The sequence below is a fragment of the Taudactylus pleione genome, unplaced genomic scaffold (assembly GCF_031769625.1).
Source record: "Taudactylus pleione unplaced genomic scaffold, aTauple2 ptg000162l, whole genome shotgun sequence".
NCBI classification, from domain to species: domain Eukaryota; kingdom Metazoa; phylum Chordata; class Amphibia; order Anura; family Myobatrachidae; genus Taudactylus; species Taudactylus pleione.
The window spans coordinates 14094076-14107794 of record NW_028284564.1 but is presented as its reverse complement, the minus strand read 5'-3'; the positions used below and the strand labels follow the sequence as shown (position 1 = coordinate 14107794).

The window sequence follows — 13719 nt, the reverse complement described above, 5'->3', positions numbered from 1 at the left end:
CAGACCACTTTACCAGTGATCCTATCACAATATATATATATATATAATAAAATTATATGCATATGTGTACATGCAAGCATGCAGTGGGGCAAAAAAGTATTTGGACAGCCACCGATTGTGCAAGTTGTTGCACTTTAAAAGATGAGAGAGGTCTGTAATTTCCATCATAGGTACACTCTAACTGTGAGAGACAGAATCAGAACAAAAAATTCCAGAAATCACATTGTATGATTTTTAAACAATTTATTTGTATATTCTTTTGGAAAAAAAATATTTGGACAATCAAAAAGTTGAACTCCAATACTTTGTAAAGTAACCTCGTTTGGCAATTACAGAGGTAAAACGTTTCCTGTAGTTCCTGACCAGGTTTGCACACACTGCAGCAGGTATTTTGGCCCACTCTTCAATGCAGATCTTCTCTAGATGTGTCATGTTTTGGGGCTGTCGCCGGGCAACATGGACTTTCAACTCCCTCCACAGATTTTTTTTTAATGGGTTGAGGTCTAAGGACTGGCTAGGCCAATCCAGGACCTTGAAATGCTTCTTACGGAGCCACTCCTTAGTTGCCCGGGCGGTGTGTTGGTGGTCATTGTCATGCTGGAAGATCCAGCCACGTTGCATCTTCAAAGCTCTTACTGAGGGAAGGAGGTATTTCCCCAAAATGTCATGATACATGTCCCAATTCATCCTCTCCGTAATACGGATCAGTCGTCCTGTCCCCTTTGCAGAAAAGCATCCCCAAAGCATGATGTTTCCACCCCCATGCTTCACAGTGGGTATGGTGTTTTTGAGATGCCACTCATCATTCTTCTCCCTCCAAACACTGCGTGTGGAGTTTATACCAAAAAGTTCTATTTTGGTCTCATCTGACCACATGATATTCTCCCAATCCTCCTCTGGATCATCCAGATGGTCACGGGCAAACTATAGACAGGCCTGGACATGTGCTGGCTTTAGCTGGGGGATCTTTTGGGCGCTGCAGGATTTGAATCCATGACGACGTAGTGTGTTACTAATGGTAACCTTTGTGACTGTGGTCCCAGCTCTCTTGAGGTCATTGACCAGGTCCCCCCGTGTAGTTCTGGGCTGATCCCTCACCGTTCTCAAGATCATTGATACCCCATGAGGCGAGATCTTGCATGGAGCCCCTGGTGGAGGGAGATTGTCAGTGATCTTGTATTTCTTCCATTTTTTAATAATTGCACCAACAGTTGATCTCTTCTCACCAAGCTGCTTGCCTATTGTCGAGTAGCTCATCCCAGCCTTGTGCAGGTCTACAATTTTGTCCCTGGTGTCCTTAAACAGCTCTCTGGTTTTGGCCATGGTGGAGAGGTTGCAGTCTGCCTGTTTGAGGGTGTGGACAGGTGTCTTTTATACAGTTAGCCAGTTCAAACAGGTGCCATTAATACAGGTAATGAGTGGAGGATAGATGAGCTTCCTAAAGAAGAAGTAACAGGTCTGTGAAAGCCAGAATTCTTGCTGGTTGGAAGGTGTCCAAATATTTTTTTTTTCCTAAAGAATATACAAATAAATTGTTTAAAAATCATACAATGTGATTTCCGGAATTTTTTGTTCTGATTCTGTCTCTCGCAGTTAAAGTGTACCTATGATGGAAATTACAGACCTCTCTCATCTTTTAAAGTGCAACAACTTGCACAATCGGTGGCTGTCCAAATACTTTTTTGCCCAACTGTATAATATATAAATAAAACCTAAAACATGTTTTGGTTTTTTCTCTTTAGAAACTACTAAATTGCTTCACTTACAAAAATGTAGCAAGAGAGAGAGAGAAATAATGGCAGGTTGAGAACTACTGTAGTAATACACAGCGCTGAGCATATTGGCTAGAACCCTCTCATTTGGAACACTTCATATCCCCCCAGGACCACAAACACCCTCTGCACATCTGCCGCTAACTTCTGCTCTGAGAATCCGTTTGCTGTAATATAGATGCATTATGATACTTTGCCCTAATGTCAGGTTGCTCTATATTGGTACAGTATTTATTCCTCTTTATCCAGTAACTACTATTTCTGCACTTAGAAATTATTGTGACCAGATTGCAGTCTAAAACCTTGAAAAGGTGTTAATTATCCTGTATGCCAGTGGTTCCCAAACTTTTTTGCATCACGGCACCCTAGACTATCAGCATTGTTTTCTAGGCACCTCTAGGCCAAACGTAATGCTAATGAGAAATGTAAAAAACAAAATATAAAGCAAATAGTGCTTACCTGTCATCCTTAGTTTCATTTATGTTGTGGTGGACAGGTTTGTGCTTCTGTTTATCCACATATTTACATTATATTGACCATAAATAATTTGATTTGATGCTGGTCTACCAAGCTGAGGCACCCCATGGTGCCACGGCACACAGTTTGGGAACCACTGCTGTATGCTATAGAGCAGGGGTCAGGGAACTTTTTTATCTTTTACCCCAAAATATATTTAGATACGGGCGTTACCCCCTTGATTTGAAAGCAAGGAAATCGTAAAGCAGTGCCCCCATATAATGCCCCTGTAGTAGTGCCCCCATATAGTGGCCCTGTAGTTCCGCTTGTACAAAAAAAACCACTTGCCTTAATCCCCGCTCCTGCATCCGCCGCCGTCCTGTCCGCCCGGCTGCTCCTCCGAACTATGGCGCCTCTCCCATAGTGCACATCGAGAGAGCCGGAGGCTGGAGTTCAGAAGAGAACTCCGGCTAACACGGCGTTGCAGGGAAGGAGCCGGGCGCCCGCTGGTAATAACATCCCAGCGGGTGTCCGGCTTAGAGCCTCCCTGCGGCACACCCGGGCATGCATATGAATCATTCTGTATTATAGAATGATTCATATGCATGTCCGGCAATTACCCCCAGGAATTTCATTTTTATCCCATGTGGGGTAATTTACCCCTGTTCCCTGACCACTGCTATAGAGTACGTGAAATCTGCAGACTATTTGATGGTAATAAATAAATATATAAAAGAAAAAGGGCTGAAGACCACGTTTCACTAAACAGCCTGTGACTTTGGTTTTGATTATGTGACACTCCTGCTTAGCAGCATTCATGACTTAACGTATCCTCTTAAAATACATTTGTTATTAAATCAAATGTATAGATTATTATTTTTTCTTTATATATTGTACATAAGTTTTTAATTTTGGTCCAAGGATAACTGCTTCAACACTGCAAAGCATAAAGGAAATCCTTTGTATTGCTAAACCATCCATATTTCATTCTACAGAGACACGGCTGTCATGGAGCCTAGTGTTGTGACCTCTTCTACATTACATTATAATCATCATATGAATAAACTGCTTACCACATACACAAACCAGCAGAGATAAAAGCTAAAACTGGAGAGCAAAGTCAGATGTCCGTTTTTTTGCTAATCACCTGCACATGGCTCTGGCTACTGAGATTTGTGTAATAATAATCCATATGAGGGCATACACTAAGCCTGGGGTGTCCAACCTTTCACCTTCCCTGGGCCACATTAGAAGATGAAAACTTGGTTTGGGCCGCACATAAAATAACAGTAACGTAGTAGTAGTCCCCCCTTTGTAGTGCCCCCAGTAGTAGTAGTCCCCCCCCTTGTAGTGCCCCCATAGTAATCCACCCCCCTGGTAGTGCCCCCAGTAGTAATCCCCCCCTGGTAGTGCCACCATAGAAATCCCCCCTGGTAGTGCCCCCATAGTAATCCCCCCCTTGGTAGTGCCCACATAGTAATCATCCCCCCCTTGGTAATGCCCCCATAGTAATCCCCCCCCCTTGGTAGTGCCCCCATAGTAATCCCCCCCCCTTGGTAGTGCCCCCATAGTAATCCCCCCCCCCTTGGTAGTGCCCCCATAGTAATCCCCCCCCTTGGTAGTTCCCCCATAGTAATCCCCCCCTTGGTAGTGCCCCCATAGTAACCCCCCCTTGGTAGTGCCCCATAGTAATCCCCCCCTTGGTAGTGCCCCCATAGTAATCCCCCCCCTTGGTAGTGCCCCCATAGTAATCCCCCCCCTAGTAGAGAGAGACTTAATAAAAAAAAATAAAAAAAACCACTTACCTGAAACTCCCGCTCCTGGTCCCGACGCTTCCACCGGCTCCTCTGGCCGCTTTGCATTATGGGAGAGACGTCGTCATGACGACGGCTCTCCCATTACCCATTGCGGGAGCCGGAAGATGGCTCCCGCAGTGGGAGCAGCGGCATCCGATGAGAGTCTGACAGACTCTCAGCGGCTGCTGATTACAGCAAACACAAAGCTGCCGGCTCTGGCGGCTGTGTGTTTGTGCTGTGTAGCGCTGACCGGACTCCCGGTCAGCGGACTCGGACTCACAGTGACACAGACTGCACCGGCCCGCGGCCCGCATGACGCTGCGGCCCGGGGGCACATGGCACCCTGCCCCCCGGCCCAGCCCGCCACTGATTACGCTGGCGGCACAGTGAATGAAGGAGAGCGTGGGGGCGTGGTCTGGGGGCGCCGGGACTACAGTGAGCAATCCCGGAACAGCGGGACATATCGTGAATGTCCCGCTGAATCCGGGACACTTGAGAGGTATGCGGGCCGACCTGGGCCGCATGCGGCCCGCGGGCCGCGGGTTGGACAAGCCTGCACTAAGCTAACCTACTGTCAGGGGTGTATCTTTGGGTCCGAGCGCCCCTGGAAAACTAAGGGACTGGCGCCCCCCTCCAATGACTGCTTCTACTTGAAAAAATAAAATAACACACACTGGTGGTAGTTTAATTCAGACACCTGTAGAAATAGGGAGAATATTTTTTTTTCTCTTTTTTTAATACATAGCATCAAAAACAAACATGCATTATGGGTAAAATAATTTACATATATTCAAATTGTACTGTACACTGCATTATGCTTTTTTAACTCTGCCATATAATTCACTGGTAAAACCGCCCACATGGGTCCATTACTATCTCACACACAAAATTAAAAACAGCCCATTGGGATTATATCTTAATCCTATTACCTGAGTATCCACAATCTATAAAGATCATGGTCAATTCCCCATACTGAGGAAAAGATAAATATATTAGTACTTACACTGGGGGTAGTTCAACTTACACGCCTGTAGAAATAGGGAGAATATATATATATATATATATATATATATATATATATATATATACACACACACACACACACTTTTTTTTTTTTTTTAATATATATATATTTTTATATTTTTTTCAGTTATAACACTTACTACATGCAAGCACTGTTTATTAATTTCTATATGTTGACAACACAGGAGAAGAGGGCATCAATAACAAACAAGGTGCATTGTGGGCAAGATAATTTGCATATATGCAAATTATCTTGCGAATAGAGCTATGTGGTTGATGTGGTGCTTACACTCTTTTTCTGCAAGGTTGACATATGGGAATTAGTGAGTGGTGATTGGTATGTAGTATGTATGGGTATTGTGGGAGAAAAGATATATTAGAAAAAAAAAAAATTAGTCTCTCTAATTTTAAATGTTTCTGATATAAAGGGACATATAAGAAGCCTGATACACATTAACAATCAATGGAGGACACTGATAAGAGCAGAGGAGACAGAAGGAGACCCGGGATCATTTACTAAAGACAGCTGTCTGCGGCAGACCAAACAGGAGACCAGTGATCATTTGTTAATTATGACAGGAGACCAGTGATCATTTGTTAATTATGTCGGGTGCCAGCCAACGAGGGCAATCCAGGCCAATAGGAAGATACGCCCCTGCCTACTGTTTCAATATGATTAATACTATCTAAAATGAGGGTCCTTTTTTTTTTTTTATAGAAATCATTGGTTACCTTGAAGACCACACCTGGTGGGGATGTGGTTATTGCGTCCGCCGGTCACAATACCGACTGCTGAATGCCAGCAAAGGATTCATGATAGGCGTCGGTATCGTAATCCTGATGCTGGAATCCAGGAAGACGCGTGCCTGAACGAGTTAAGTACGGGCCGTGCGTCCTCTTAGTCGAGGGGAGGGGGTTAGGTTTAGGCCAGTTAGCGGGGTTAGTGTTAGGTTTTGGGGGGAGGTTAGTATTAGGCACCCCTAAGGGGGAGGGTTAGGATTAGGCCCCCCCGGGGGGAGGTTAGGGTTGGGCACAACTAAGGGAGGGTGGCAGGGGAGGTAAGGGTACTTACCTGCCTCTGTCGGGATCTTCATCCTGTCGAGCAGCCGCTGTCGGGATTTGAACCGCCAGCATTTCAATTCCATTACTTGATGGTGGGCTTTTTTTTTTTTCTTTTATCTTTCGATATTATTTCAAGCTGCTACTGTATACTTTGCCCCCTCCCTCTCGAGTGAGTGAGTGAGTGACTGATACTGAGGTTATGTTTTTCTGGGAAAAAGCAGAAACTACATATCCAGGAGTGATTTAGAGGGTTACTTATTTTTTATTTCTCTATATCAAGTTCTTCCACAGGTTGATATAACAAAGGGAACATCGAGATATATATATATATAATGTGTGTATGTATATATACATACATACACTGTACACAAACAATACTGTGCAAAAGTTTTAGGCAGGTGTGGAAAAATGCTGTAAAGTAAGGATGCTTTCAAAAATAGAAGTGTTAATAGTTTATTTTTTATCAATTAACAAAATGCAAAGTGAATGTACAGAAGAGGAATCTAAATCAAATCAATATTTAGTGTGACTACCCTTTGCCTTCAAAACAGCATCAATTCTTCTAGGCCTCTTGAACACTACAGTTCCATACTGTCTAGTGCCAGACTCACACCCACCAGTCCCACTTTATGGTGGCTTGTGGTTTCCATGTTAGCAGGAATGAGAGCACCCCGCTGGCCTAGAGAGGAAGCCCTGCAGTTTTCATCTAATGACAGTAAAGGACTTTACATTCATTTCTATTCATTAGCTGAAATCAATTGTAGTTATGTTCATTTCAGTGATTTGCTGAAACCGTCTCTACTCTTCTAACTGCTTGTGGCTGCGACAGTGCAGAGTGAAGGTAAAGCTGGACTGTGGCCATTTTGGCCTTATATGAAGGATGGCTGCTCTATCTACAGGGCATGGCACACCTCCAGTTAGATATGTGGTCAGCATGTCGACTATCACTATGTCCTCAGTGACATGACAATGCTGGCGATGGGATTTAAAACTGTTCTAATGCTACTTACAGCATTTTAACCATGCAAATATTATAACTTTAAACATGCACAGTGAGATGATCGCTGGTGTTTGCCATACTTACCTAGTTTGCAGGACACCTTTCCAGAAGCCACCGAAGAGTACCCGCTGCTCTCATCTCCGGGGGAACGGGACCAGGCTATAGCCATCATTAGGCCACTAATTACGCTAATTGCGCCATTTAGACCCGCCCCCTCCCTATGGACCCGCAAATTTATCGGAAAATCTCCCCATCCTGCCCACTTCACTAGGAAGTGGTCGGGATGCGGGAGATTTGCCTACTCTTTTGGTGGTGCGGGGGGTTAACCGAAAAATCGGGAGCCTCCCGGGAGAGTAGGCATGTATGGTGTTCGCTGCATTAGAGATTATCTGATTTAGTGAAATTCAGGTCATTTCTGACACATCAGTCACAAGGTTTGACATTAGGGACGCTATCACCTATGATTTTGCATGGTAATATGTTTGTAGTTGGTTCAAAATAATATAGTTTTAAAATAATTTTTGGGTAGTACTGTGGACTCCTGGAAGAGTAGGTAACCCTCTCACACCCCACTGTCTAACTAAAGAAATGGTCTGGACAGGGAGCATAATAGCGCATATCCTTTGTCCATGAGGAGGTGGAGGGACCAATATGAGGTGATTCTATGAGAATTGTGCCATCTTGGCCCTGCCCTTTTCATATTCATAGACCCACAATATGAAGCATTATGCCACGTTGTGGGGGGCTTAATAACGAGTAGCACCACCCCTCCCACCCTTCCTTGTCATCGATCATCTGCCTTGCAGGTACTCTACTGGAGTGGAGAAAATAAATGTCAGATGTATGCACCAACATGACTACTTACATAAAGTTTTTAAACTTTAAACCCTCTTATACTTTGCGAGAAATCTCCAGAATCCCCATCCCCCCAAAATCTGACCAGAATATAGCAAGAAGGGACTGGGGAAGAGATCTTTGCAACCCAGCAGATGCCACATAGGTTTCTATTAGGGCTGCTAAGATGTCAGATTTACCAAGCTCTGGAATGAGAGCTTGACCCCCGTAGCCAACACCATCTGAAGATGGCATTAGCCCATAGTAGCCTATGGACTACTGTAGGGCACATTTGTATTGCCCTCATCCCTCCCTGTCATCTCCCACTGACTCATTCTTGCTGATGGCTCAGCATGAGCAGTACACACGCCGAGTCCGAATTTGGAAGCAAAGTGATAGGAATAGCCCCTACTTTAATAAATACATGTGGTCATTTTCATCACTGCTTGTGAGTTGATGCAAAATTCACTCCCCTAGTAAGCTGATAAGCAACAGGCCAAGTTCTAAAGGCTTATTGGGAAAGATTTCACATATTTACATAATTATTCTGTTCAGGTACATAAGATAGGGAGTAATTTCTAGAAATGACATGATGGCAGGTTCCTCATTTATAACTGGGTCTAGATCTTTTATTTATCATGTGCTTTTTGAAATGTACAGAGTTTTATTTGTATTTATTTAACCTAGCACAAGCATCTACAGGATGAATCAACGACGACTGGCTCTGTCAATTTATTTTCTAATACCTTTTGTTTGCACAAATAAATATCTTAACGCTGATATAGGACATCAAATAAAACAATCTTGGACAAATTTAGTTTTGTATATTGTCCGTGCGAAGGATTTTTATGTTTTTGGCAGTGCTGCCAAATTGGTATTTTTAACTCTTTAGTGTAAGATATATTTTTACTACCGTAAAGGTGCTTTGACTTTGGAGTACATTAATTTAGTCTTTGCCACAACAGCAAATAAAATCGGTGATGGAGTGAAAAAAGGGCAAGTGCATTTTTTTTGTGTGACAGTAGTAGAGTTAACAGATTAGCCATATTTGCAAATTCAAACCTAATCTAAATTTAAAATGTTGCACTTTAAAAACTTCAGCTGTGCATTGGATCTGGTGGCAGTACAGCCCTGTGTGTCCAGATTACATGACTGATTTGATTAAAACCATTAGAAGCTGCAGTCTCCATGATATGATTCCTGAGAACATTTTTCAGCCTATCTACAGTAGGAGTGCTGCTTTAGAAGATGACTTTCTGAAAGTTAGTCGCAAAGAGTGCACAAGTATTGCACATCAGTCCCCTACCCTTGTGGAGTTTACAATCTATATTCCCTGTCCCATTGGAACACACAGACTCCACACAGATGAGGTTGGGTGGGAAATTAAAAAATGACTCCAGTTGCTGTGAGACAGCAAAGCTAACCATTGTGCCACTGTGCAGCCCCAGATGTCCTTGCTGTATGAGAAAAAAATGAGTCTCCTATTTTTATATTATTATTTATTTTATTTTTTTTCAAACTGGTTCTTTTGTGTAGTCCTCCTTTTTAAGAAAAAAAAAATATCGATTAAATTGTGCAGCCACCTTTGCCAGGGGTTCTAATACCTCCCTGTTCTGTAATACAGAACACCCAGGGGCCTATTCATCAACACTAAAATAATGTTTTCCTTAAATAACGTTATTTTGGTATTCATGAACAGACTTAACACAGGAGATATCACAGATATCTCCTTGCTAAGTTCCCCTGCGTTAATTTCCACACTCCCCATACATTAGTACATTAGTATGGGGATGTGGAAATTGTGGTATTCATCAAATTCCAAAAATTATCAATTTTCAGAATTTGATGCAGTTACTATTCGCCACTGTGAGGTGGCGAATAGCAGGTGAAACTTACCTGTATCAGCGTGTGCAGGTCCCCCGACGAGTCCCTCCGGCGCTCTGCTCCGTCCTCAGGCTCCGGAGGCTGGTCTGTCATGTGTGCTCCCCAGCAGAGCACAAGAAAGTTTAGAAAAAGAAAAAAATATATATATATATTTTTTTTCTAATCTGTCATGTGGTCTGCTGGGAAACCACATGACAGACCAGCAGGACGGAGCCGGAGGCTGCTGCGCGGACAGGTAAGTCGGGGGGTGGGGGAAGGTGAGCGGAGGGGGGGAGGGGGTGGGGGGGGGGATCGGGGGGGGTACGAAACTTAACACATCTGTAGGCAGTGCTGCGCATGCGCTGGTTTTACAGATGTAACAGCGCATGCGCAGCACTGTTTCCAGATGCGATAAGGTAGTGTAGGCAGGGAAACGTATCTATTTCCCAAAAAGCTGTCATCGCAAAAATGACAGCTTTTCGGAATAGATACTTATGGAGAGGTGGAATGATGAATTCTACCTATAATTAGCTAGAACTCCATGAGAGTTCTAAAGCTAATTATCTCCAGAGAATTTTTAGGTTTATTGAATAGGCCCCTTAGTCATTTATGGTTATTTACAGTTAATTGCACATTTACTTTCATTGTCAAACTTGTACTGGACATAAGAAAAATGACTGGTTGAATGAATACCTCCATGTTATCAGCATTTTGAGCAATGTTGGTAAATAACTTTTATTCCACAAGTAAAGCTAGGTACACACTGTAAGATTCTGTCCAATCTGTCTGGTTGAGAACAAATGTCCGATTGTCATTTACTCCCATACATTACCAGATTTTCATTCCAAACCCTGGAAAATGGATATAAATGGTCGTTCAGACAACTTGGTGAAATCTGTTTGATTTAACCAGTTTTCCGGTGTTTGGAAGCAAATGGTAGATTGTCATTTGCTCCCATAAATTACCAGATTTTCATTACAACCAGGCAGATTGGACAGATAATGCATTAGAATTTAGTGTGGCCTTCTAATGATGTAATTGATTCTATTTATTCCATACCTTCAGGACGCAGGCTGAGATGGCACATACATGCCGCGGAACAATTAACCTGTCTACAGCTCACATTGACACAGAAGATTCATGTAATATTGTCCTATCAAACGGTGGGCGGACGTATCACCTTAAGGCAAGCTGTGAGGTGGAGAGGCAGAGATGGGTCACAGCTTTGGAGCTGGCCAAAGCGAAGGCTATCCGCATGATGAACAACCAGTCAGGTAGCATCTCTTGCATGTCTTCGAAAAAAATCAGATTGATGCTTTTTTTAGAAAATTCATAATGGTAGCAACTTCCATAGTTCACAACTGTCTGATATTGCTAATATATTTATTTGACCAGTATTAAGTGGAGGGATGTTGGCGATCATCAGCCATAGCTGGTGGAGAAACATTAGTTCAATCAATGTCTAAAGACCTATAGTGTTAATCAATTTATAGAGCTAGTATTACGAATCCGTCACTCACCAGGTTGGTAGCTATTGTGCACTACGGTGAACGTTTTAACGCTGGTAATGGTTTTTGCAATAAGTGTTTTAATTCATACCAATACATTTGCTCTTATGCTTGTTTAATCATACCTTTTACCTGCATTGTTGCATAAAGTAATAGATTCCAATCTAAAATACTTAAGAATTTGTAATTTATTCATTAAGTAAATAGATCTAGCCCTTAACTGCGATCACATATCCCCCCGGGTTAATGCAGCAATAACAACGATTGATTAGATTACAGAGTATTAATACCTTATTACAGTCTTCAGGTAATACGTCCCCTGTACACCCACTGACATGATCAGATAGACAAAGTTTGCTCTTATGGTCTCTTCCTGTGCTTGGCAGTTAAAGAGAAAAAGATTCCTTTATGAGATGATCATGGTGTCCTGCATCACTATATTTGGTCACTAAATTTCTCTAGCACAGAATTATACATAAATGGACAAGCTATTATCCAATTCTGCAGATAAATGACTTCCTTTCTCCATTTAAAAGCAAAAATGGCTGTGCAAAGGCCATATTGAATTTCATGAACTGTATTCATTATAAACCATACAGCATATGTAAATATGGAATTATGTAAAATATAATGTTTCTTGTAAATTAGTTTTCCACATGCTCTAAGCCAGTGTTGGCTAACCTTGACACTCCAGCTGTTATGGAACTACATAACCCAGCATGCACTGCTACAGTTTTGCTATTAGGGCATGCTAAAACTGTGGCAGGGCATGCTGGGATATATAGTTCCACAACAGCTGGAGTGTCAAGGTTAGCCAACACTGCTCTAAGCCATACAAAATAAATACCACATACTGGTTGCCTGCACAAGGTTTCATAAACGTAATAGAATAGTTATGTGATGTATCACACAGTTCACGCAGCCTTTTATTTTATTGTAGAAAAGTTAAGCTTTATATCAGAAGGTGTCTTGTTGAAGTGGGCTGCTGTAGGGTTGCGCAGTGGTGTGCATTCACTTGTATTTATCTTTATGTCAGAAGGGGTTTAGAACTTTTGCAGTGTTGCATTGATCCCCAGTGGACACCATATGTCAAAGAAATAACTATTTCAGAGAAATACTTTGGGTTGGATGTGTAAAACACTAAATGCTGGAAGACTCTGGAAACATCCATAAAGATACAGACAGCTGATTGGGTCCTACCTACTGTCTCCTAACAGTAGTAACCTGTATTAAATTGTCAATTCACAAGCTTCCATAAAGCTATTCCAGCACCCCTCACTCATTTAGGCTATTACTCAAAATAAAAGAAATCATGACATTTTTTATTAAAGTTTGTGGCAGGGGCTAATGGAGCAAATCACCTGTCCTTGTTCCCCCACAGTGCTCTGGGACCTCTACCGGAGGGGACAATGAAAGTGTTGGCAAGTTTGCCATACATAGGTATAAGGACCCCATTTTGTTCACACTTGGCTGCCCTGATATTTTGATTCTTCTGTTAGAGGGGAACTGATATGTCCCCACTCTGTGTATTTTTGGGATGTCGCTACATGGCCTGTAGTGCGGAGGAAAGTGGGCTCTTACCATGGCCTGTCAGACAGAGGGGGAAGCAGGGGCGATGCACCAAGCAGTAGGCTTCACATACTCTACCTTGAAATAAAGCAGTTTTACGCTTATGCTGCTTATGCATACAGAGCCCCCCAGCTGCCCTTGCATCTTGGCACCCAACTAAGGTAATTTGCGCCCCCTTCCGTTAGCATAACTGCTCCTTTGGAAAGAATTGGTTTATATTTTTCCATTACAAATTGTCCTTGGTATAGCACAAAGGGCTGAATTACACTGAAACAGAAAATGCTGTCTCACTGTCCTTGTTATGACCATTTGTCAGAGGATATTATTTCATTGTGTAATGATAAAATTGACTTCTGAATATGAGAATTTGCTGTTGGAAGCTGGCACACTATAGGTATGGTGTTACTGCTGAATTAGAAAATTAGACTTGCAGTATGCAGATTTCTATTACAATTTAGAAATGTGCTGTTGTATTGGAAATGGAAGATAATGACCGAATTACAATCCAGCAGAAGTCTAGTAAAAAAATTGCAGAAATACAAACATTTGATTTGTAATTGTTACTGTTGTACTTAGGGCCTGATTCAGACCCGCTCGCGAGCGGGTCGATGTTTGGCCACTGCGCATGTGTACGCCGGAGCCGGCTCCGACGTGTGCATGCGCGAGACCCGGCTAGTGGCGGGCGCTCCGCCGCTACGGGTCTCGCACCAAAGCGGGGCAGCTGTCGATTTTGATTGACAGCTTGTCCCGTTTTGGAGACGGGCAGGGGGTGTGGCTGGCCAAACTGAGGCGTTCCCAAAGGAATGCCTGCCATTTGGGGGCGGCCCCATTGACAT

General features: G+C 42.8%; 1 protein-coding gene across 2 annotated transcripts in view; it reads left to right on the top strand.

The window, feature by feature from the left end:
- OSBP2 (oxysterol binding protein 2) overlaps positions 1-13719 on the top strand; it is a 363838-nt gene that overhangs the window by 32175 nt on the left and 317944 nt on the right. For both annotated transcript variants that reach the window (XM_088475122.1, XM_088475123.1), the window contains exon 2: positions 10872-11080. In XM_088475122.1, the coding sequence (XP_088331248.1) occupies positions 10872-11080 (209 nt within the window). The remainder of the gene's footprint in view (positions 1-10871; positions 11081-13719) is intronic.